Source organism: Meleagris gallopavo, chromosome 14 (genome assembly GCF_000146605.3).
Source record: "Meleagris gallopavo isolate NT-WF06-2002-E0010 breed Aviagen turkey brand Nicholas breeding stock chromosome 14, Turkey_5.1, whole genome shotgun sequence".
NCBI lineage: Eukaryota > Metazoa > Chordata > Aves > Galliformes > Phasianidae > Meleagris > Meleagris gallopavo.
In genome coordinates this window covers 15,056,973-15,081,516 of record NC_015024.2, presented here as the reverse complement: position 1 = coordinate 15,081,516, position 24,544 = coordinate 15,056,973, and the positions used below count along the sequence as shown (strand labels likewise).

The window sequence follows — 24,544 nt, the reverse complement described above, 5'->3', positions numbered from 1 at the left end:
CACCTCCTGCTTACCTCATGTCTGGTCAGGGCTGGCGTCCGGGTTTCCTGAGGGGCTCCTGCCAAGCACTGAGCAGCTGGAAAAGCCCAGGGCAGGATGGGGAGGAAGGGGCTGGGATGGTGGGTGGGGAGAGGTGGGAGGATGGATGAGTGACATGCAAGGACCGTGGTAGGAAAGGGTTGCAGAGCTGCACTGCTCTGTGTGCTCCGTGAGTATCCCTTATGTACCGGCAGGAAACCTGTGGGACTGCACAGGACACAGGATCTTTTTTCCCTGCTGTCCCCAGGAGGCTGCACAGGAACAACCCCCCCCCCCAGGGCCTCGTGCACAGCAATGAGCTGGTGGCAGTGTCCCAGTGCTGTGTGATAAACATGCCTGCTGCGCTCTGCTGAGGAAAGCAGATGTTGGATGGAGTCTTTCATTGACTTCATATTTATAGCAGGGCTGTGCTGATTCCTTCCTATTAATTTTCCTGAGTTTTAGGACTTGCCATAGAGTTCTCAGGCCTGTGTATAAGCTGATTGTCCATTCTTCCCTTGTTTTTGTTTGAAATATGTTGCAAAGTGGTAGGAATGGGAACAGTGGTGCCTGCAGAATGACACAGCCTGAGAAGCATTTTGATATTGAATAAGATCTTGATTTAGTTTAAGGAAGGTACTTCTGCAGCAAGTGGGCTGTCCCTTCAGAAAGCTGCTGACCTCTCTCCCTTCAGCCAAAGGGGTTCAGTGTACCCTGATCACAGAACTGTTGCTGGTTACTCACATCTGAGCCCTCTGGTAGAGGAAGGTGCTCAGAAGCCCTTTGGCGCTCTGCAGGAAGTTTCATCATTTCAGTGACTGTGTGAAGCTTTGCCTGTCATCCTGCAGGAACTGGCAAATGATCAATGAAATATAGAGAACTGAAAGATTGTCTTAGATGTGCCGTCCCTTGTGGTGAGAGACAGCAGAATAAATGGGGAAAAGGAGACTTGAGGAAAGTTCATCAACGCTTGGCCATGAAAGCAGTGTTCAGTGCAGTAGGGCAAAGCAGTGGGGCTGCCAGCAGCCAGGCTCCATCAATCCCTGGCTGAGCCGCTGCCATCAGTTTGCAGCAGCCAAGTTTCATTCCCATCTCCAGTTCATGAGACTATTTTAGGAAGGTGCCATGCAATCCAAAAATCCTTTATGCTCTGGTTCCAAGCAGTGTGTTTTACCTTGAACCCTTTGCCAAACTTCCAGCAGAGCCAAGATTTCCTTGGAGAACATCATCCAAGGGGCATCAATACCAGTGTGCACTGAAGTGGGTAATCTAAGCCTGTCCCAGACTAAGCATGGCTTCAGGGCATGCTATACTCAAGGACAAGTCTCCTTCAGGTCTCTGTCTGCTGGGACAAGAGGCACAAGGAGGTCCTCAGCCCTAAGGAGAGAGGGGACAGCACTTGGGTCCTGCTGGCAGAATGGACTGGTTCTGAGGGGTCTGTCTTACAGCACAGAGGGTGGAGGATGCAGGATGCAGCCAGCTGCTCCCAATGCACTGATGGCTATTTAAAATGAGGCAGACCCTGGTTTCTTTTAAGGTTAACAGCAAGATTAGAAATAACTTAAGGCAAAATCTTGGCCCATGAGTGAGCAGGGCAGCAGTGTGATGGCACGTGTTGCTTCTTAGCCCATCTGTGCCCATCTCCTGCTGGTGGGCACTATGGGCTTGGGGGACCCATGGTTTGCAAAGAGCTGTGCCAAGCATTTTTTCTTGAGACCTTTGTGGATCTTTTAACAGGCTTTTGTAGAAATATTGGAATCAAACCCAACTTTTGTTTCTTATTTCTCTTTTTCCTTCAAGCTTTGCATGACCCCAAGTGCTGGACATGGCAAGGTTTGCTCTCCCAACGGACACCCTAAGAAGCTCTGAGTAGAGAGGAAGGTTGCTAGTGAGACTAAAACATCAAAGATGTACCAACCAAAACCTGGAATTATCACTTTTCTCCTCTCACCAGCACATAGTCCATTCCTTCCAGAGGGACAGCCTTTTGCTTTTATTTCTCTGACATGCACCTGGTTGGGGCAGCTCCTTATTGCAAAACGTTCTCGTGCCATACTCCCTATTTTCCCAGGCAGAGCACGTTTGCAGGCATAAGCTGGCTGCTGGGATGGAGGCAATGAAGCAGCGCTGATTTAAGGCAGCTGAGGATTGGATCTGAAATGCCTTCATGACTGAAGGAAAAAACAAGCCCTAAATGCTGATGAAAACTCGAGGTCAGTGTAGGGGCTTCAATAGCAGGCTTTGAAATCTGTTACGGCCTTATGAGTTACAGAAGAGAGATTTGGGAAAAAACACCCTTACAGGAAATTACTGGTGTAGCTTTATAGCTGGTTAACTGCAGCTCCGGTGGGGATTTGGGGTTGAAATCCTCTTTTGAGTGCAATCCTTGCTCTGCCCTGGGCTCACACCTGTGCAGTGCCTCTGAGGCTCTGCTCAAAGAGACAGGCATTGAGATTTTGGAGGGCCCCTTGGCCCTGCAACCCCGGTACCAGGGATTTCTCATGAGGAAGGGAGGAGCTTTGTTGGGCTGCTCTTCAGGGGAGGAGTAATTTTTTTTGGCCTATGTGTTTTGTTTTTTGGAGATTTCCTGTTTGTGCCCTAATTACTACTTTTTCCCATTTTGTTTTTATTTTTTCTAAACTCAGTGACACACGTGAGTGTCTAAAAATACTGCAAGTAACCACTGGCTTCAGACAAGGAGGAAGTTAGCGCTGAAGAGAAGCAGCATAAATATCCTGCAGGTTTTCTTTCCCAAATAAACATTTGGACTCAGGATATTACATGGTATTGGTTTAAATAACCAAGAAATAAGTTTTTTCTCTCTGCCTTATTTTATACAGGTTTTTTTTTTTCCTTGTTAGAGGACTGAGGTTTTGGAAAGTCTTGCTTCCATGACTTTCCATGGAGAATTTGCCTTAATTTTCCTCAAAAGTGAGGCAGGGGAGAAAATGTCTTTTTCTTCTCTTTTCACATAATTCTGCTCAGCAAGCAGTATTAAAGGAATATAAACCCAAATAAGATTACTGTCTGATTTCAGGACTTCTTCAGACCAAAACTCCCAGCTGTGTGAAGAACCAGCTATATTAAACCTTTCTCAATGTTTCAACTCACTGCAGAGAACTGTTTTTACTCCGTGCTTAATTTCCATGCACATTCTGAGAGTTGTTCCTTCTCCTTCATTGGAGATGTGCATAGATGAGGTGGACAGTTGGACTGGATGATCTTAAAGGTCTTTTCCAACCTTGGTGGTTCTATGAAGCTCTTGCTGAGAGCCAAATGTCACTTGTGAGTTTGGAGGGCTGCAGAGCTGCAGTGATACAAAAGTACTGCGCTCAATGGGGTTTTTTTCCTCTCCTTTCAATTCCTCTCCATTTTTTTTTTTATTTTTATTTTTCTGTTGCTTGTGCACAAAGCATAGGGGTGACATTGGGAAAGAATAAGAATCCAGCATCTTGATACAGTTTTGCTAATGTAATGGTGAGATGTTTGTGCTCCATTGTTCTGCTGATTTCGTATTGGGAATGGGATGGGGACTCTTAATGAATGTTACGCTGCTTCTTTCTTCACTGGATAATAGCTTAAATATTAGCATTCTTTTTAAAAATAACTGCTGAAAAGGCCAACTTGGGTGCATGTTGCAAAAATAACGAAATTGTTCATTTGCACAGACAATGTAAAATCAATGGGAATGAGCTGAAAACACAGATGTGAGTCTATAAATATCTCAAGAGTGCATACGCTGCCTCTTAGCTGAGCCAGACAGCTGTGCTCATCTCATGACTGATCGGTCCAGCTAAATAGAAAATCAATTATATTGTTCAGATTAGCCGGGCACACTGAATTAAAGATGAAAGTGTGACCACGAGGAGCTCATAAGGAGCTGGAAATTGGGCAAGGGGAAACCCAGCACCTGCTGAGCAGGGAGCTGCTGGAGCAGTGGGTCTGTGATTGGAGCTGGGGGCTGACGTTTAGTCTTTCTTGGTGAGCCCTGCTGAGGAACTGGGGAGCAGGGATGCCCTTCCAGCAGACTTTGCCCAGCTGCACTCGTGCAGCAGAAGCTGTGCTGCAGGCAGGGCTGGCTCTGGCTCCTGTGTGAGTCCAGCATCCTTGGGACATCTGCAGCTGCTCCTCCCAACCACACTATGGCTGTGGGTACTCAGCCTTCTGAAAATCACTCCTCAACCATGTCCTTATGTTGCCTCATCAATAAAACTGGGGATAATTATATCTCACTTATCTTTAATGATGCCATGAAGTTACTTTTAAGGTGTATTGTGATCACCTTGGGTAGCCAAATAGAACTCAGGTTATGGTTGGTGCATCTTTGATGTTTTATTCTCACCAACAACCGTCCTCTCTGCTCAGCACAAGGCTTTGTGTATGTGTTTGCTACAGCAGAAACCTTTTTTACTTGACAATAGATAACTGGGACAATTAAAACAGTCAGAAGTGATTAATGCGACTGCACTGGGTGAAAGCTAAAGCAGCTAGCAATTAAATAATGGCAACCCTTTTGCTATCTCAGAGCAACAGATGGGGAATGATTTAGAAACAGCATTGGATCTGACACCTCACACCAGGGGCAGATTGGAAACTGTGCAGGAGCCAGAAATGCACCACCTTGAAGGGTGCACTGATGAAGTGCTTAATTGGTGGGAGTGTGTGGCTTGTTTATGCACGCACAGAGACGGGCCCTCAGCTCCAGGTAACACATATGGACCTGTGATGGGATTGTAATGGATTGAAGGCAGAACACAATGCTCAGCAGATGGATCAGATGCTGGGAGCCAGCACTGGGATGCTGCAGCCTTGTTCCAAAACCTGGGGGGAGGAGGCTGGAGGCCCTTGCAGGGATGTGGCTGTGGTTTGCATAGAGATGGTCATCGATGTTCCCATGGGAACGAGGCCCCTCTTCACCTGGTGCTTGTCTGCAAGTTCACGTTCACTCCAATACAAGAAATGGGAACTGTTTTCTGACTGTTTGTTTTGTTTCTTGAGCTAGACTTGCTCCTCCCACCACTATTGCTCTTTTGGTGAGAAATGTGATACATGTCATTACACAAATCTATATTTTCAGTAATCTTAGAATGCTGGTGCTGCAGGTGCTCTATCTCTGGTTTTCCACATATGACAGAGCTGTGTCTGTGATTGTTCATCCCCAGTCTTCTTGCCAAGCTGCTCAGAAAGGAGCTCCCTCGTGGGTTTTGCTCCAAACGAACTCAATTAGTTCAAACAGTAAACCTTTGTTAATTTGGCCGAGAGGGGCTGACTGCTCCTGACAGAGGCAGTGCTGCAGCCCTGAAACAGGGCAGCAGTGGGAAGAGATGGGATTTGTTCACTTGTACTGGAATTGGCTGAAGGAAGGATCCACTTTTATTCATTTTTGAATCTTTGGGTGTGTTGCAGCATAGCTTCCGTCCTTGTCCCCATGCAGGGGAGTGTGTGCTGCTCTCGGTCTCTCTGGGAGCCCCTGTGAGCAACTTTCTGCTCAGAGCTCAAAATAGAATTGGAGAGAAACCAGTGCTGTCAGGTTCATGATTTGTTCTGAGGTGGTGAGATGTCCAAATCCAGGTTCTCTCCACCATCTTTTGCCCCAGAGCTGTGCTGCCAGCCCTCTGCCTGCACTGCCAGGAGCCCAGAATTAAAGCAGAGTTTAAATAATGTAAAAGCCCTATGGAAATGTATTGGATTCCAAAGGGCAGATATTAAAAGGGCATAATAACGTGCAGCTATTTCTGAAGTCTTCTGCAAAGAGGAGAGATTGCTTGCAATAAATAAATGTGATGCAGAGTAGGAACTGAGGCAATCTGATCCCATTCTTAATTGTGCAGTTTGAACAACTTTTGGTATATATGCACACACACACACACACACACACACACACACACACACACACACACATGCTGTCCAGTGGGAACCCATCCAGGGTCCTGGGCAGCAGGCCAAGTTTTGGCTGCAGTTTTGCATAGATAGAGGTGTTTTGGTCCCTGGTCATTCCCACCACTCATCAGAAGTGCAGGAGGACATTGCCACCTGCAATGTACTATGGCTGTACTATGAACCAGGATCCTCTTGTTCTGACTGTGCTGTGTTGGTGTCTTTGCAGATGACAGAGGGCCGGCACTGTCAGGTGCATCTCCTCGATGACAGGAACTTGGAGCTGCTGGTTCAGGTAAAGATCCTTCTGGTTTGGGCACTGGTATAGTATGGCTGGGCCCAGTGCTGATCCATTTTCATTCTGCTCCAGTAATGCCCTTGTACCTGTGCTGGGAATGACACCAAAGAACTGACCATTGCAAAGTCTTAAACCATGCAACAAACCCACTGAAAAAGTGGTGTTAAAGCTCCAAAGTACTTTGTTACCTTCCCCTGTGTGGTTCTGATTTGTCCCTTAGTTGATTAAAAATAAATGCTGGTTTTGTACTTGCAGCCAGATTTCCCTGCTTGGTAGTTTAAGGAGTGCAATTTGGGGCTGAAGACTGTAAGAGATATTTGAAGAAGTTATATCTCTTACTATAGCTACCAATAGAGGTGGAATTAATGGACATGCTTTCAGGCATGCAAGCCCCTCCTCAGACCTGTTTTTCCCACTTGGGCATGGTGCTTCCAGAGGAAATTTTCATTATTAATGAGAAGTCTGAACTGAAATGAACTGAGTGGTGTTGGTTCTTTCAACAGCCCAAGCTTCTGTCTCGAGAGTTGCTGGATCTGGTGGCCTCACACTTCAACCTGAAAGAAAAGGAGTACTTTGGGATAACATTTATAGATGATACGTAAGTATAGTAATTTGTGTTAAAGAAAAAATGGATTATGAAATTTCCCACGTGGTGGTTTCTCATCACAGGTGCAGGGCTGGCTGCTGGGCCTCACAGGAGCCAGTAGGAGCTGCTTGCCTGTGGAACCCTTACAGCACCGTTGTATTATTTTTAAGTTGCTCTCATCTTGAATCTTTTTGCTACGATCCTGACTGTTGGAAGGTGCCTTCTCCCAGCTCACCTATAAAATCCCTCAAGAGCACTGTTGACACTTGGTTTTTTCCCCAGGATGATTTGCCATGAAGTTCTGGAGTATTATAGTTGCTGGTAAAGTGCTGCCAGGGGATTACCTAAAAGCCCCAAAACCACCTGCGGGGCCCCAGAGGCTCCCTTGGGTGCTCCAAACTGAGCCTGGGTGCTCACTGTGGCCTCTGGAGGGCACCCATGCTCCATGGCTGGCCAGTCCCAGTGCTGTGGGGCTGCAGATGACTCCTGGGCTGCCCTGACCCCCAGATCCTGGGGGAAGTTACAAACCCATGTTTCTTCCCAGTTTTAACCATCTCCCCAATCTGTTCCTGCAGAGGTCAGAGTGTCTGGCTGCAGCTGGACCACAGAGTCCTGGATCATGACTTGCCCAAGAAACCAGGCCCAGCAACGCTGTATTTTGCTGTTAGGTGAGTAATTCCTTCTGTGAAGATAACAGTGCCCATTTGGCTCATTTATCACCATGATTTTTGTTTAAAAGAATTACTGATTTGATAAAGATGTAAATGTCAAAGTGATATGTTATTTTTAGAAGGTGGCTAAGTCCTGGCTGAGTGCTGCTTTCTTTTCTGTTTACCTGCAAAATAAGGTAGTTTGGAACCTGCTACTTTTTAAGCAGTTATCAGCACATTCTTCCTTTTCTTATTTAAGAATAATTTTAAATCTTTAAATCTCTCAATTTTAAATCTTTTTTTTCCCAACTTGTCTTTAATAGTGCTATATTTTGATAGTTTATTTAAACAACTATAGTTGTTCTCATGTTTACTTAAGGTTTGTCAGTACTTGAAAGGGATTGCTGCTGGCTCCTTTGCTCACACAGTTTAAACCAGTCCCCAGGAGAGACTAAAATCCTAGCAAAGTGATGATTTTGGCCAAAGTAATTGCATTACTTCAGGGTTTTTGCTAGCAAAGCTCTACTGATTAGGATGCAGTTTTTTCAGGCCCATAATAGACAGAGCTGTGCTGGCAGAAAAGACCAAGCATCGTATTCTTAATATTGTTGGAGTTCTTATTTTTGTCTTCCTTACAGTCTGTGAGGAAAATGAGGGCAGACTGACCTCATTCACTTTTCATATCAAGATTTTGGCCTTTGTGTGCTTAATTATCTGCAGCATTTCCAAAGCAGAGCCTGTTGTGCAGTTGGGTAAGTTGGCATTGTCACCCCGCCAGGTCCTCTGCACCCCAGATACTGTGGGGATGGTTCAAACAAATGGCACTTTGTTTTTGCTGAATATGTGCTGATTTGTGATGGAGTTTTCTTCTTTCTCTCTTAACAAAAAAATAAAAAAGAGGGGGAAAAAAAAAGCAAAAAAACACCGAACACTTAAAAAGGAATTATAGAATCATAGAGTCACCTGAGTTGGAAGGGACCATGAAGATCATTGAGTCCAGCTCTTGGCTCCACACAGGACCACCTAAGTTGGAAGAGACCTGTAAGGGTCACTGAGTCCTACTTCTAATAGTAATGAATATTTATGTATAATGAGCTCTTAAATGCTCACTGAGGACCTAGAGGACTAAAATCTGTGACTCTTTACATGTGATAATACACAGGGAGATTGAAGGACTTGGGTTGGTCTGAGGATCTTCTCAGAAGGTAGCAATGGTCTTGACTTCTGTGACTGTTGCCAGGGCTTAAACTGTCTGCCAGACTCTCAGGAGCGGGGAGCACAAGAAAGCCATAAAGACAGTCACATAACTTGAGCAATTCTGTGGCCGGAGTTGATGCTGTTGGCTTGAGATATTCATTTTTACCCACCCCACTGCAAGGTGGTCTTCTGTAAGACAGGATATGCAGAGACCTGAGCAAGAGTTGATGGATGAAGAGTGGGTTTTGGGAAGATCAACTTCTAGAGGCTTATCTTAAGCTTTGGCTGCTCGGGAGTCATGAGATCTAAGAGAAGAAATTAAGCCTATGGAAGTGGGCAGTGGATGAGAAGTCTGTGAGGAGCAGAAGGATAATTAGCAATATAAAAACTATATGGTAAATATATATATTCTATCTGAAATGTCACTTCAAAATGTACAGCACTATTTTGTCACAACCTTTTGGATAAGTGAATGACTCTAGGCATTTGTTGGATGGCATATGCCTTGGGTGGTTGGTTCAGACACTTATCACATGCAAACACATTTGCCTTGCCATAGTCTGTTCTTTAATTAAACTCTCCTGAGAGCAGCTGAACTGCACAGTTGGAGGCTGGCATGGGAAGCACAGCAGAGCTGGGTGTGTGGCATATGCTTAAGTGGGGGAACTGATGCCCATTTTCTGTTGGAGATGAAGAAAGGTACCCAGAGCCCTTCTGAGCTGTCCTTCGTTAATGTGTAGCACTAGGCAGTTTCCAGCAGCAGGACTGGGAATGTGAGGCATCTCCAGATGCCTGGTTATACCTCTCCTTTGCTTCACAGCTCCTGCGCCCTAAGCTTTTGCCATTGACTAATGAAATGCATGGTAAATTATTTCAGGTTTTAATTATTTTTCATCAGTAAAATAAACTCAAGCCAGTCATGTAAATTTTCTTGTGATACACACAGCTGCCGAAGGGCTGTATAATGCAGATTTAGGACTTAGAAAAGCATCTTTCCAGTTTCAAGGATGCTGACAGCATCAGAAATAAAAGGAGAACACCTTATTGCATTTCCAAACATGACTGCCATCCCTCAGACATCCTTATCTCTGTGGCCTGGTGTTCCCCATCTGTACTGCAGTGATAAGAGTATACAGCTTGTGCCACAAAAGGGATGAAGTGCCCAGGTCTGCTCAGAGTAGGGGTATTGCCTGTCCAGGAGTGCCCTCCTCAGACCAATGGCTCCTCCAGTCTCCTGCTACAGGGTAACTAGAAGCTGTGTCTGGTGTTCCTAGTTGAAAGAAACTGCAAGTGCAAACGAGGCCATTAATTGAATAAAATTCCCTTTTCAGCAGGCTGGAGGGAAGCTTTATTGGGATAAGGCCCTAGCCTCTAATGTTGGTCTGGCAGCATGTTGGGCAAGGACCAGCAGAGGTTCTTGCATGCTAATGTTCTGCATTTCTGAAGAGAAACATGACTGTATCTGAAGTGAGGTTTAGCAGAGCTCCTAAAATGATACTGGGTGTGATCATGAAAGGATATAGCAATACCCATGGCTCTTCTCAGTGAAAGGTGAATCACAGAAAAGCCCCTTGGAGATGTCTGGGGTAGGCTTCTGGGTCTGTCCCAAAGCTGCATGAGTGTGAAATGAGCATATTATCTCCTCATCCTACAGAGGTATTCCATGCAAAGAGATCAGTGGGCAGAGCAGGAGGCTATGGGCAGCCTCAGGGCTACACAGAGCAGGCTGTATGAGCCACCCAGCCCTCCTGCTGCCAAAGGCACTGGTGGGATCTGCACTGCCAGGGTGGTAGTGGTGGTTGCCCCAGCCCTTTGTTTGGCTGAAAAAAGTGTGCCCTCTGTCTAGCATCAAGTGGGAGAGCCTGGATCCAATCTGTAAGGAGCTGGCTTTTGATACTGAAGCACAGGTATCCAGCTAAAGGAAGATTGACAGGACCACCTTCACACAAACTCGCCTCTTTGAACTGACTTGGCAGTTCTGTGCTCTTTAAATTAGAGATGTGTTTTCTCCGCACCTTTCAGTGCATCTCAGCACTGCCTACTTTGATGCCCATGAGTCAGAGAAGCACACAGACAAGTTGTGTGTGATTTCGTAGAGTGCCAGCTGCATACATAATGTTGTGTAAGGACACATCTGCTAACCTTGGCTGGGCTAGTATGACCAGCCATGGACTTGCCTTCTTTGGTAGTGAGGTTTGCTCCTTTAAACCTTGAGGTGAGAAGTCATCAGATGTCTATGGTCTACTGAATGAAAGGAATTGTGCCCTGCATGCTCTTGGTCCGTGACTTTCTGCTTGTTTCCTCCTACAAGGCAGGAAACGAAGCTCAGTGGTTGTAGTTCCTCTGTACCACTTTATTGCTGGAGAACAAAATGCCAAGGTATGATTTGAGAGAAAGATGAAGCCTATACAGGAAACTAACCTTGTTCTTTTTTTTTTTTTTAATTATCAGGTTCTACATTGAAAGCATCTCCTTCCTCAAGGATAAAACAACAGTAGAGCTGTTCTTCCTGAATGCCAAGTCCTGTGTACACAAGGTAAGGCTCAGCGTCCTTTGGAGCTCAGTGTTGTCCATTCCTCATTACTCCTCCCTACGGCCCTTCTGCAGACCCTCTGGGTCAGGATGATGATGGCTTCCTGGTCATGATTTCACAGCCTTTTTGTGTGAAACATCTTAAATACCAAAAAGCCTTTAAGTCATTTGAAATCTGGGCTGTAGCTTTGTGGGTAGACTCTGTCTCAGAGTGGCATATCTTTGTGTGCTGCGTAGTGCGCATTTGAGGAAGGTGATGAAAGTCTTATGCTGTGAACGTGGTTCTTAGCTCCCTGATTTCATGCCTTAGTTCACCTCATAAAGTCACAAATCCCGTAAATTCACAATCAAAGCCAGTTATTACAGTGCTTTTTGTGTTTAATCTGGTTACAAATCTTCCACTGTTTTAGTTAAATGTTTAAATTGGTTATTCATACCATATATCTGCAATACATATGGTACATTAATGTATATATACATATTGTATCATAAAAGTAAAATTTTTCTGCTGCAGGTTCATCTTGTTCTGGGGAAAAAAAGAAAAGAAAAAAAAAAGGGCAGTATGGCAGCCTAATTGTGACCCTAATAACCAGAGGAGCAGCAGCAGCCAAGGTTCAATGAACTTTACACCAGCAAAGCCTAGTTAATATCAAACTTGAGTATCAGAAGTTTTATACTCACGGTTTAATCTGCCTGAGAGGGTCACTTGGTTCTTCTTGGAAAACAAGTGTTTATTGTTAGCTGGTGTTGAAGCTCAAATAGCAAGCCAGATTTTTCACCTCTAATACATTTCATATTTTGGAAGAGTCTCACTGTATCCAATATTCGTTATTTTACTGGTGGGATCAGAAAGCTTACTTGAAAAGCAATTAATGTCAAAGTTGTGGCTGTGGGTTGCACAAGAATTGCTTTCTGGAAGAGTGGAAGAAACTTGCACCTTTTCACAAAACCTTCAAATGAAAAAAAATGTTTGAAGAACTTGGGGCCTCTCTGGTGAAGTTTAATAAAAAGCAAATCTCCCTTTGGCTTATTTGCCATGTTCAATGAAAGCTCTTGGCAACTTGCAGTGATCCTTTCAGGGAATACTGGAGCAGTTCAGACAAAGCAAAAAACTTGGAATTGGGAAGTGGGACTGATTTTCTTCCTGCAATGGGGAGGGTGCCACTGCCTCCAGAAGCGGTCTGCTGTTGAAGTAAATACTGGTTGTGTATTTTGGTGCCAGTATGTGCGTTTATGTAGGTGCCTAAAGCATGAGAGCAAGGGAGGTGTGAAAAACACCACCACTGATCATAGATGTGTCATCAAGCCAATGGAGAGTCAATCAATTCATGCCACCATGTTCTCTGAGTGCTGGCAGTGCTCTGACTGACACCTTACTTACGTGGAATGCATTGAACCAAAATGGCCCGTGATGGTTATGCAAAGGGAGCGATATGTGGCAATGGGAACTCAGCTGAGTGGGTGGAAACATAGGCAGGACTGAAGCTGTTTATTTAAAGTTCATTTACTTTCAATGTTTGTTTGGTTCAGTAGCTTTTAACCTTCACATTAGTTTTTTTTCAAAAAACTTTTTACCCCATATGGTAAACTTCAGGCTTAGCTTCCTAACCTGGTTCTTTTCTTGAAACTTCTGTTGGTTCTCATTGGGGTATAATAGCTGCTCTCTTGTCCTTCTTTGCCTCTCAGCTCCAAATTCCTGCAATCCTTTTTGCCTCTTTCTGCAAATTGGATGCCAGGTTGCCCTAACAAGGGTTTGAAGAATGAGAGGTTTGCCTATTTTGCAAATTCCATAGTCATTTTGGCAAGGGAAAATCAAGACAGACAATAAGATTTCTGATGCCAAAAATGTATTTCTTTCTACTCCTCACCCACTCACCACCTCCATGCTTTTCTGTCAAAGCTCCCTTGTGCCTCTGCCCTTTGCCATGTGCCAGGGTGGTGCGTCCTGCATGACCTGTATCTTTCTCTACATGTCCTGTTTACCTTGTGTTCATCCCCCTGCAAGCAGCTGAGCAGCCAGGGGAGACCCCCTTGTCCCCAGGCAATGAGAACTGAGGTTTTACTCTTGCTTCTGTGAGTTGTGTTCTACCAATGCTGGAGGTCTACACCCAGAATTGCTGCTGCACTGAGCTGCTCCTTTCCACTGCTCCTATCTTAATCCACCCCTGCAACAACAACATTTTCCTTCTGGTACACGTTGTGCAGTGTAATGCAAAACTGCTTTACACACCTGGAAAATAAACTTCCTCTGTTAGATTTGCCAACACGCTTAGGGTTTGCTGGCCATGCTCTCCCTGCTTCTCATTGCGCATGAACTGAATGCAACATTTGCTGTTCTGCTTGTAAGAGCACTTGGTGTTTCCTCATTGCTAGTGGGTGCATCCAGCTTGGACTCCAGCCTGGACAACAAATGCTGACAGCTCTCTGGCCCTACCCTTTTTTCATGTCAAGCTGCCCGTTGTCTCACTGCTCTGCTGCAATCCTATGGCTGTCTGGGTCCTATGTGGTCAGTATGGCTGGCTGGCTCTGCTCTCCAACATCCATGCTCTTTGGGTTGGAGCTCGCAGAAGCTCTGTGCTGCCAAGAGCAGTGTGAGCCCACACTCCCAGGAGCTGGGAACTGCTGGAGCTTAGATCTCCAGCTTTATGGAAGGGCCTCTCAGTGACTTAATTATAAATGTGGTTAACCGTGTTCTGCAATGGCTATAAGCATACTTTGTGTTCATTGTGACACTGTTTTCACACATGCCGCTTGTTTTCAAGGCTTTGAGAACTTATGCCCGAAAGCCTTCAGCAGTGACAACTTCAGTTTACATGCTTTCTTTCCTGTCAATGAATTTAAGAAGCTGGTCTAGATTTATGGTGATCTGTGAAATCTTCTGCACAGTTGAGGCTTACACGTGAAAGTTTAGCCTGCACTTTCAGGTGAAATGGTTATCTCAGAACTGATGTGTTTGCACACAGGATAGGAGAGCTTTCTAACACGTTCATTATGCTATTGCACAGACTCCTGACCATAGCTGGGATGCTTTCAAGGAAGGTAGGAGCTGATGACACACATGATGATGATAAATTTGGAAAGATAAATTAGTCTCTTTGTTCAAAACAGCCATGTTTGGAAAAATTACACTCTGCTTGGCTAGCAAAGCACTGTCAAGTTTATTGTGCGTTACAGCTAACCTCCATATAGCTCTGCAGCCATATAGTTGATTCTGTGCCAGTCCTTAAAATACGTTCTGTAAACAAAGATCTTGGTCAGGTTGGCTGTGTTCCCCTTTTCCCATCTATATTTAAGTGTTGGGGGATTTATTTATTTAATTTTGCTTTTGTTTTAAGAACTTACAAGAACTGCCTTTAAAATAATAACATAAAGTTAAAGGAAATGAAAGTTTTTGGTGGAGTCTGTAACCATGCTGGATTCATGAACAACGATGCTTGTTAGCACTTGGCAGCCCGAAGCCCAGAGCTTAGAGAGAAGAGCTGTTGAAGCAGACCCCTGGTGTGAGCATGACGTCTGGCTGGCTTCCAGCTCAGAGAGAGCAAAGTGGCTGTATATTAGATAGCCCTTGAAAGTTTTATAACGGATATTTCTTAATTCTATCCTATCCCCAGGGAGAGGGGAGCGTTCCCATGCAACCTTGTAACACTATATAGTCTGATCGGAGCCAAGTCTATTAAAACACACTGTCTGTTTGTCATTCTGCTCCTGAGGATGGCAGGTGTGAGGCGCAGGGTGAGGACCAGCAGAACCAGCTGGCCTTCGCTCCTCTGCCTTCCAGGCTGTGCTCTGCTCTTGTGGGTGCTGGTGGTCACCTCCGTGGCCTGAGTCCCCAGTGGTGCATCAGCAGATGAAGGTGGAGCACAGTCATGTCAGTGAATGCAGTGTGACTGACTGTCCTTGCCTCTTGGAACGCCCACGTCGACTGGCAGATCTCCATGAGAGCTCCCCACTCAGTGGTACCCCACGACACGTCCTGCTGAGCCTCACTGGTGGCCTGGGGAGGTGCTGGCCATGGGATGGTTGTAGTCAAGGGCCTGCATGGTGGTGGAGGTCAGTCCAAAGCTGCCTGCTGCAAATGGCAATGATGCCCTGGAAAGTTGTTGAGGCTTTTGGTGGGGAGGTGTAGCTCCTGTCCAAGCTGTAGCTGGGTCAGCCCACTGCATATGAGGGTTGAGCTGTTTGCAGCCAGAGCTTCATACCTTGTATCTCTTGTCAGTCATCCTCTCTGAGCCTAACTACCAGCATTAATTGTGACGGAGAGTTCTGCATTTTAGATCTTCTGGCCATGGGATGAAGCTGTTTTGACAGCTCAGCCTGTTCTGGTGTCTATGTGTTGGGTACCTTGCTATGGCAGTGTGGTAGGAAAGTGAAAGAATCTGCTTATATGCTAAGCCTAATGATGCTTGCCATGTATCCTGCCTTACACAGAAGTATTTGTGTCCTTCCCCTGTTCTTTGCTTTTAACTTCTACACTGTGTTCATGTTGGGGTGGGGGGGGAGAAGCAGCATTATATGATGGGGTCCTTGCGCTGAGCTATGCAGATAAGTCTCAAAGCAGCTGCTGATATCTCTTGAGTTTCATCTGAGCTTTGGCTGTGGCACAAAACACAGAAAAAGGAGATGAGGATGGCTGGCAAAAGCAGCAAAATAAAGGGTGTAACAGAGAAACCTGAAGCTCTGGCTCGCTGTGAGGTGATACAGGGCAGCGGTGACGTAGCTTTTGTTTGGCTGCATTGGCCACAGTCTCTGAGCCTCACAGCTCCTGCCAAGAACACACTGAGGAGACCAGCAAGGTTTGGAGCTAGAGGGGATGGGATGGGGATGGGGTGTTCTGTGGGGCATCGTGAACCACAGGCAGTGCAGTTGGAATGGGGGCATGGGTGCAAGTGCTGAGATCAGAACAGGCCCTTGGAGGTATCACTTTCAGGTTTTCAAGTTGGAGGAGCATTCTCTTACTGCCATTGTGTCTCCAGAGAGCACCACTCTGAAAGAGCACATTGTTGAGCTCACTGACCTACTTACTGCAGAGCTGCTGATGGCGTGGTGCAACAGGCTGTGGGCGATGGCCCCATCCGGCAGTGCAGGCATCCTTGCTGCTGCCTGTGCTCCTAAATAAGCCTTAAGTGCTAGAAAGCCTTGAGTTTTTATCCTCTGCAGGGACCTGGCCTTGCACCATGGGACTCTGGGGCACGTTTGGGGGTGCTGGGGGCTGGGGGAATTTGTGGTGGTGCTGGGTGAGAGCACAGAGTTGGCGTGGCTTTATTCACTTGTGCTGGGCCCACACCCAGCTAATTGCTGTCCTCAATCTCAACACGCCCCTGCAGATGTTTGGTTCCCTCATTTCCTTCTAATTGCCCCCTTCTTTCTCTCCTTTTTTAATCACCTGTCAGAAATCACAGGTAATTACATTCAATATTGTAACTGTCTTGAGGCTATTTGATCCTAATGTGGATTTTTTGGGGGCCGCATTTGGTTGATATGAATTTTTAAAGAGGTTGGTTTGAGGGAAGGAGTGCTTTAATATCTTAATCTTCACATTTTCACGTGAAATATTTCTGCTGTCAGTCTTTAAACTCTGGAGGTTGCGTGTGCTCTGAAGAAACTGTTTTCATTGCTCTGGTTCTGAAGAGTTAGAGATGGCAGTTCCTGTGTTGTCTGTTTCTTTTTTTTTTAAAACTGCTTTAAGCGATCTAAAGGCTTGCTTAACACAGTTAATGCTCATCTGGCTATTGTCATTCTTATTCTGTGTTTTCTTCAGGCTTGCATCTCTGACTGTCAACTCTTGTTGATGCTGTATTTAATGATGGTGCACTGCTCTATTTACAGCTAAGACTTATGATTTTTATCACATTTATAGGTCTGTTTCTGTGCAGGAAAAGGCTTGAGCTCCTGCCTGAAACAGGGGCTCAGTTCTGCACCTGGACACCGAAGGCAGGAGCAGATCTTTGCTAGTTGCTGCAATGCTTCTGTGTTCCTGCAGTATTGTCACTGCTGCTCCTTCTGGACATCTGCTGCAACATTTTATTCTGATATTTGTCAGAATGACAAAAGCTACCTGAATCCTCTGGACCAAATGCAGTGTTTAGATAAGCCAGCGGCTTTCGGTGAGACACACAGGGGGATGAAATTGTCTCCTTGGTTAAAATGATTGTTCCCTATGCAAACTCAAATGGAAAAATATCAATTTCATCCCTTCCGTGGAGCTGCAACCTTTATTCTGTTTAGACTTATTTACATCTAAAAAGTATAAGACTCAGATTCCATTATCTGAATTACATGCATCTGCTTAACCTCGTGCTAGTGACCTTGTTCCCACTTGGGATACATCGAGGAAAGCCTTCCATCTTCATCTAAAACACATGGCCATGAGAGCCTTTGCTGACCTGGCTCCCAGGGCCCCCGCCTACTCACTGAAACCTGTGCTGGAATTACCCTGCCAATTGCAGGTTTTGCAAATGAAGCTTTCTTACAGCCATTCTTCCCCTTCTATTTTTGAAATTCAACCTTAGTGTTAAAGCAGTGCTAAAACACACCCCTGCTCGCCAGCCTTGGGGCAGAAGAATTGTTACTAAATTGAAGTATTGTCTGAGAGTGGAGAGAGCCCTGGTCTTACGCTCCTGTTTGAGTGATATGTATTGCTGTATGGATTTGCATCCAGTCAAAGGCTGTCCCAACACCTTGACAGCCCAGGGCTGGATAATATTATAGCAATGGTCAATTGTTGAACCAGATGGCAAATAATGTTACGTTATGATGGAAAATAATTTCAGGCTCAAAGAGAATTGTCCAAGAGACTGTCATTGTACAGCATTACTCTGTTAGATAAAGACTGTGCTGGGCTTTGGAATCCTTTGCTTAAAATCCCCTCTCTGTTGCTTAACTACAGCCTGACCTCAGGTGGTGCCTTCACCTCTGTGTCCACCTTTTCTTTGATTTTAGTCCCTGTGAAAATCAGGCCAAGGAGCATCTTCTTACCTGCTCACACCTGAACACAGCTGCCAATGCACCTGTAAGCAAGGGCATCATCACTGCAAAAGCCTCACCAGGAAAGCGAAGACTGAAACTCCTGAAGAAGGCGGTCCCGTTCAGCCCATTAAATCCCTAAATTAGGTGGTTTATGAATTCACTTTCAGCGTTCATCAAAATGCCATAGCAGCCTGCTAAAGTGACCAGAGTTTCCTAAAGCTTGTATTTAGGACTGAGTAAATCAACACGTAAGAGCAGTCCCATAATTACTATTGCTAATTAGTTGATGTTTGGATGTGCTTTGAAGATAAAAAGTGAAGGGGTGTTGGGTTATTAAGTCCCAAACAGTGCTGTGATGCCAGCAGCACCTATTGCTATGGGTCAGCAGGGACTTAATGCTGAAGTGACTCACCCAAATGCTGCAGAGTTTTCCTTGGAGCCTGCAACAAAGAGAGAGGGCCTTTGATGTGAGAATTGCGTTTGGATAGTTAAGTCTCCCCATGAATTTGTAGCATGAAGGTGATGAGCCCCGTGTAGCTGATTCTGCCCCAGGGTAGGGAGGTGACCTTGATGAGCTTTTAAGGTCCCTTCTGGCCCTGTTTTCCCTGATTTTGTGGTCCAGAAACAGCTTTGCTGAAATAGAGCTCGTCTTTCCTGCTCAGCAGAGCTTTCTGGGCGATGGCTTTCCTCATGTCTGAGTTCCCCATGTGCTGGTGCTGGGATGACCTGATGTCCCCTCCTTCTGCCATGGAGTTATTCAGAGGCTGTTGGAGCAGATGCAATTTAAGCTAAAGAAGGCAGCACAGATGTGCATGACAAAGACTAACCTGACGCAGACCTGGAAGTAACGAAGTGCCTTAAAACTGCACCTACATGAAGATGGAGCTGCAAACCTTGCCTTTTCTCTCAAGCATCAACATTAAAGAGATCTGAGGGAAGGAAGGAAGAATCTGAAGCTTTTTTTCCCTTCTACTTTGTGATGTGCCCCTCCTCTTCTAATGAAATGTCTGGGAATGCTTTGGAGGCCACTTCTGCATAGCTGTTGCCACACCTGTTGGAAAGGGGAAATTCCTCCCAGTCTGCCCTGGTGGAGCCGCCCGGGGGAGCGCTGCTGCTGGAATGTTTTATTGACAAAGCTGGCAAAAAGCTTCCTTTCCATGAAAATTGAATTATTTGTTTGTTCACTTCTGAACTTAGTCTCTGTGGGCCAGACCTGCAGCTGTGATAAATTAGCCCTATTCCAGATGTGCCCCGTATATTTAGAGACATCATTTCCCTGTATCTGTTTAAGTCCATAGATCCTCCTGCTGCAGTGGTTTGGGCACTATTTCAGCTTTGTCCCTCATTCAGTCTTTGAGTTCTGGGGACAGGAGAATGTGCTGGGGTCTCAATGGAAGGGGACATTGTGTCCACTGTCTCCTCTTGCAGATGGTTAACAAGAACAAATATTTGCACAAAAACTTGGTTCCTGGGGGAAGTTTTGTCCTTTACATGTAGTTTGCAGTAGGTATCAAGAATGGCTTTGACGATCTGAGAACTGACGTGCAGGTGCAGTAAGACTCTTCCAGTTTTGCTGCTGGTCCCACTATGGAACCAAAATGATTTCTCCTTGTAAAACACTGTCTTGGGAAGACTGTACTGAAGATTGCAAGCTAGGAAAACGGGGAAAAAATATATATATCTTGGTGTGGTTTTGATTTTTTAGCATTTATTGTCAACTGTAGCTTTGAAGTCACCGACTTTCAGGACAGGACTCTGCTGGTATTGGAGGGGAGTCAAGAATGGAGATTTGGAGAGTAGAAGTCCATGGGATCTCTTTGAGCATTGCAATAAGATGCACGTGTACTTGCAGGAACTGTAAGATCTCCAGGCTGTGTGTGGTAAAAGAAAATTAGTTATACTCATCTCGCGATTAATAACTATCGTTTATCTAGCATCATGGGTGTGCGTACCACCATCAAAGCAAAGAGCTGAGGTCTCTGCCCCAGGGAAATGGCATGCTTAAAGCCATAAATTCCTCTGGTTCACCCTCCTTTCCCTGGTTCATGGCAAGTTTGTAGTGTGTTTCGAAGTGTGCGGGATCAGGTACCTGCCTGGGTGTGTGCAATATGACAAAGCTTCAGAAAGACAACATGCGATGTCAAGAAAAAAGGGGGTGGGAGAGGAGCCGGGGGGAGGTGGAAACAGACTGCGTGTGTCTGTGTACACACACTGAGTGCTCACGAAAGGAGGAGAAACGCTTCCCAGGCGGGAGTGGCGGGTGGAGGGCTGGGACAGAGTCGGGCTCCCACCCAGCTGTGCTGGCAGCCAGGCAGGACGCGGTGCTCCGCTGTGCTCTGTGGGGACAGGACGGCTCCCGGCACTCACCTTCTGCTCTTTTCCTGCACAGGGGCAAATCGAAGTTGAAAGTGAGACGGTCTTCAAGTTGGCAGCCCTGGTCCTGCAGGTAAGTTGCTCTTTGTGTGTTGGTGGACGGTGACTTTCTGGTGTCGGTGCTGCTTTGGCATGTGGCAGCCCCCTGACCTGTTAGTTCAGCTGTCGTGCTGCCTTGCTGGGTTTATTTTCCTGTATTTTTCTCCACTCCACGAGGACAAAATCATGCAGTGTTTGTTGTTTGCAGTCTCTGGAGTTATTTTCCTCGTAGGCTAGTGGAAGAAATAGGTATTTGAGCAATTTTAACTTGGTGGAGAGAATGGAAAAGGAAAAGCTCATCAAGGGAAGTAATTTATTTGGGCAGATTTACGTCCAATTTATCACTTAATCTTCTAATTTAAATATATGCTGGATATCTGAGAAGAGAACAACATAGTACTGCAGCTGAAGTTTGCTGTGCTATGTTTGAAGCTTTCAGAGCATATGTTTTATACCTTTGTTACTTGATATTATTTTTTTTTCTCTTCACTGTGCTGTCCTCAGACTTCAAGTTTGGTTATTTACCACTTTCTGTGAAATAAATATCTACCTTTAAAATGTTTGTTCTCCCTGCTCAACCCCCACCCCCATATGAAATGCTCAGCAAAGCTGATCTGCTTGAGCTGCTTCCAAGAGCACAATTTCTCCCAAAAGTCTGACCTGCTCCTAGAGCTGACTTTCAGCTTGGACAACCAGAGAGAGAACTGTATTTCACTTCTTGGGCAGCAAAAATGACATTGGATGTGGATCGTGAAATTCGTCCCCCTTCTAGAAGCACATTTATTTATGGTGTAGGTGGATAATCTACAGCTGGAAGCATGAAGGGCCAAGCTCTGTTCCTGAGTGCATGCAGGCAGCCTCTGTGTGAATGTGGCTGAGGTCGGGATCCAGCCAAAAAGCTGTGGGAGTGGGGAAGCAAACAATGCTGGGAAAATCGAGGACTTTTGAAGAGATAATGTTTTAATTCTGCACTGTTTTTCAATTGTAGGAAGCCAAAGGGGACTATTCCAGGTAATAACATTTTTCCTTTCTAATACTAACGGGCTTGATGGATGTGTTTTGGCTGGTTTGCATTGTATTTCAAACAATCAGAAATGAGGGGTAAAGTCCAACTGAGAGCAGCGGCCGAAGAAAGCAAAATGCACCGCTAGACTGGATAAAATCTAACTGCAGGGTGAACAGAATCAAGGCTCAGAATCAAAACAACTTTCCAGGCCATCCTTCTTTGCTCCCCTCCCATCGTGTGCATGCCTGAGTGGGACGGGGAGCTGCTGCCCTTTGCTCCCAGCCAGCCCGTGCTTGGTGCTGCAGACCGTGCCCACCCTCAGCACGTGTGGGGGACATGGAGCTGCCAGCTGCCTGCCTGAGGTCAATGAGCCTCTTTCTTCTGCAGCTGCCCCCAGGCCTCCCTCAGCCCACACCTGACCCAACACTTGTGCTGAGCTGTATGCTGCACTGGGGCTGCACACGCAGAGAGTGTTTGCCCTTGGAAATTGCTTTCTGCCTGGTCACCTCCGTGCATGGGTTTGGATAGCAGCGCTGGGAGCTGTGTGGGGAGCTGAGGCTGTGCTCAGAGCTGTTGGAGCCCAGGGAAAAGACCTTCAATTAGGAACGGCCTGCTGAGCAAACAAAAATTCAAAAGGTCAGCATTGGTCGCGTTAATGTTTTACCATTTGCTGAGTTTCCATACAGTAGGATGTTATGCTCTTGCTGCAGCAGCTTTCCTGCTGCAAAAGACACGTTTGGAAGATGTCCAGTGAGGGGCTACCTGCTAAATGCAGGATATGAGTTGTGCCTGATGCCAAAACCCCCAGCAGAGGTATTCTCTGCTCTTCTTTCAGTGCACAGCGTCAGTGCCAGCTCTGTTCTGGCCCTGGTGTCAGTCCCCCTTGTGTGGAAGAGCATGCTTTGTAAAGCCCATCACAGACCTCTTTGCTTTTTGTTGGTGTGCTGTCACGCCTGCAAAGAGGAAGGGATGCCCTTGTGACTAAGATCAGCTGGATGGGCTGCCGGTACAGATACTTCTGTTCCTATTCACACTGCAGACCTCCTTTGTGACCCACAGGATATTGCTTATAGCCACAATGTGCTGCCCTTCACCCCAGAAAGACTGCTCATCTACCCTGATTTCCTGCAGCATCCCTCAATGTAAGGACAGATAACCAGGGAACTCATGTCACCACAGCTCGCTTGACTAGAAGCAACTTGCTAAGTTGCAGCCCTGGTGGCATAGGCTCTCTTAGCCTGGTACAAGCCCTCAGGAAAAGAGTTTTAAGGTTTAAAACTGCATTTGTAGTTAAAACCTCCCTTGTGTAGTTTGAACTTAGTTCTGACTCCTTATCATTTGCAATAAATAGGTTTGTAAGTATTGCTTCACAAGCACAAGAACTGTGTACGTGGTTATTTCGCATGCCTCATCAGACAGGTTGGAAGGCGTGGACCGCCTGTTGTTACCTTCCAAAGTATTTAAAGAACATGGGAGGCAAGAGGTGTGCTACAAGATTGATTTCCTTCTCCAAACAGTTGCCTTTTGCAAAAGATCGTAAGCTGCAGCAATTGCTTTCACTGTATTAAAAAAAAAAGTTACGCCTCCATATCAAATGAGCATGGCCAGCTGTCCCACACATCAGAGTGAAGGAATTTGATTTTACATAGCACAAGTGTCATTTGGACCACCGATGTTAAAGTGCTGGCTTCATTACCAGTGTGTGTTACGAAGATGCTGTGTGACTGATGGCCCAGCAAACCCACCAGCACCGTCCTGCAGCCTTTCTGCTCTCTGCACACAGGCTGCTTCCTGCTGTGGTGCTGGGGTAGATGTGCTCAGTGTTGCCTATCGTTTGGCAATTCCGTTTTGAATCACTTTCTGGAATGTGGCTCTTGCACCATTTCTGCTTACGTGAGAATGCCATGATTAATTTTTTAATATAGGATTAGTGCAGAATTGCCTCAAGTCCTGGAGATTACCTGTCAGTTAAAGATGGGCCAGTCTGGACAGCGTTGGTGATCTCTGCCTGCCTCATGAGGAGCTTTTGTTGGGGGCACATCTCTCTTGCTGGCTCCAGGTGGGAATATGCAGGCCAGTACCAGGGCACCATAAACTCCCACAGCTCTGCAGTAACCCCTTCCTCAGATAAGGCCTTGCAGGAAGAGCACAGTAATCTCCCACAAGCTGCCTGCCCTCTTTTCGTGCTCAGTGAGTGAGCACATTCCTTGGAAATCTGTTCATTTTCAGCGAGCAAACCTGACGTGGGTACTTAGAGACAGTAACAGCTGCTGACTTCTGTGGAAGTCACCCCACAGCCAAGTGGCACTGACAGTGTGAGGATCTCAGGCTCAGCCCTTGCAGGTGACATGCAGTGGGTCTTCCTGGGACAGGAACATGTGCTTTGTCATTGAATGATACAAGACGCACCAGCCCAAGTGGAAAAGACTTGGAAAAGATGTTAGCTTTAAAGACATATTGATTAAAAAAAAAAAAAAGCTTTATGGCCTGTTAAGTACAGCCTTCAGAATGCCATCTGTGGCATGCCCAGTGCACATCTTCTGGGATCGCTCCGGTTTCTCCAAGGTGGCCAGATCAAGCTTCAGAGTGCCTGTTCCTTGTTGGAGAGTTGGACTAGATGGCCTTCAACAGTCCCTTCCAACTCAAATGATTCTCTGATTTTTATGAAAAAACTGCAAAAAAAAAAAAATCTTGAAATTTTGAACTTTATGTGAGGGTTTTTAAGAGAATGAAATTCAAGTTGCAGCTTCTGACATGGTTGAATTTTGGAGAGGGAAAATAAAAAGCTGTTTGTTATTTATTTTAGGAATTTTGAGATTGCAAGAGACCTAGCCAAAGCAGTTACCAGATCGGTCTGGTGATTATTCACCATGTTAATGCTCTATAATATAAAGTCTTGTCTCTTTGAGAAATAAATGATTCACTCATGCTTAGTTTACAGACTGTTTGCCCTTAGAAATAGTAATAGAATACAGTATTTCTTTGTAGCTTGATAATAGAGT

General features: G+C 45.7%; 1 protein-coding gene across 6 annotated transcripts in view; it reads left to right on the top strand.

The window, feature by feature from the left end:
- The window catches only part of FRMD4B (FERM domain containing 4B), a 106,552-nt gene that overhangs the window by 48,062 nt on the left and 33,946 nt on the right, over window positions 1-24,544 (top strand). For 4 of the 6 annotated variants that reach the window (XM_003210179.3, XM_019620212.2, XM_019620211.2 and 1 more), the window contains exons 2-7: window positions 6,125-6,190; window positions 6,697-6,791; window positions 7,355-7,447; window positions 11,078-11,162; window positions 20,514-20,570; window positions 21,525-21,547. In XM_003210179.3, the coding sequence (XP_003210227.1) occupies window positions 6,125-6,190; window positions 6,697-6,791; window positions 7,355-7,447; window positions 11,078-11,162; window positions 20,514-20,570; window positions 21,525-21,547 (419 nt within the window). Of the gene's footprint in view, window positions 1-6,124; window positions 6,191-6,696; window positions 6,792-7,354; window positions 7,448-11,077; window positions 11,163-20,241; window positions 20,571-21,524; window positions 21,548-24,544 lie in introns of those variants that run through there. The other 2 variants (XM_010718715.3, XM_010718714.3) reach the window with 2 other exon arrangements.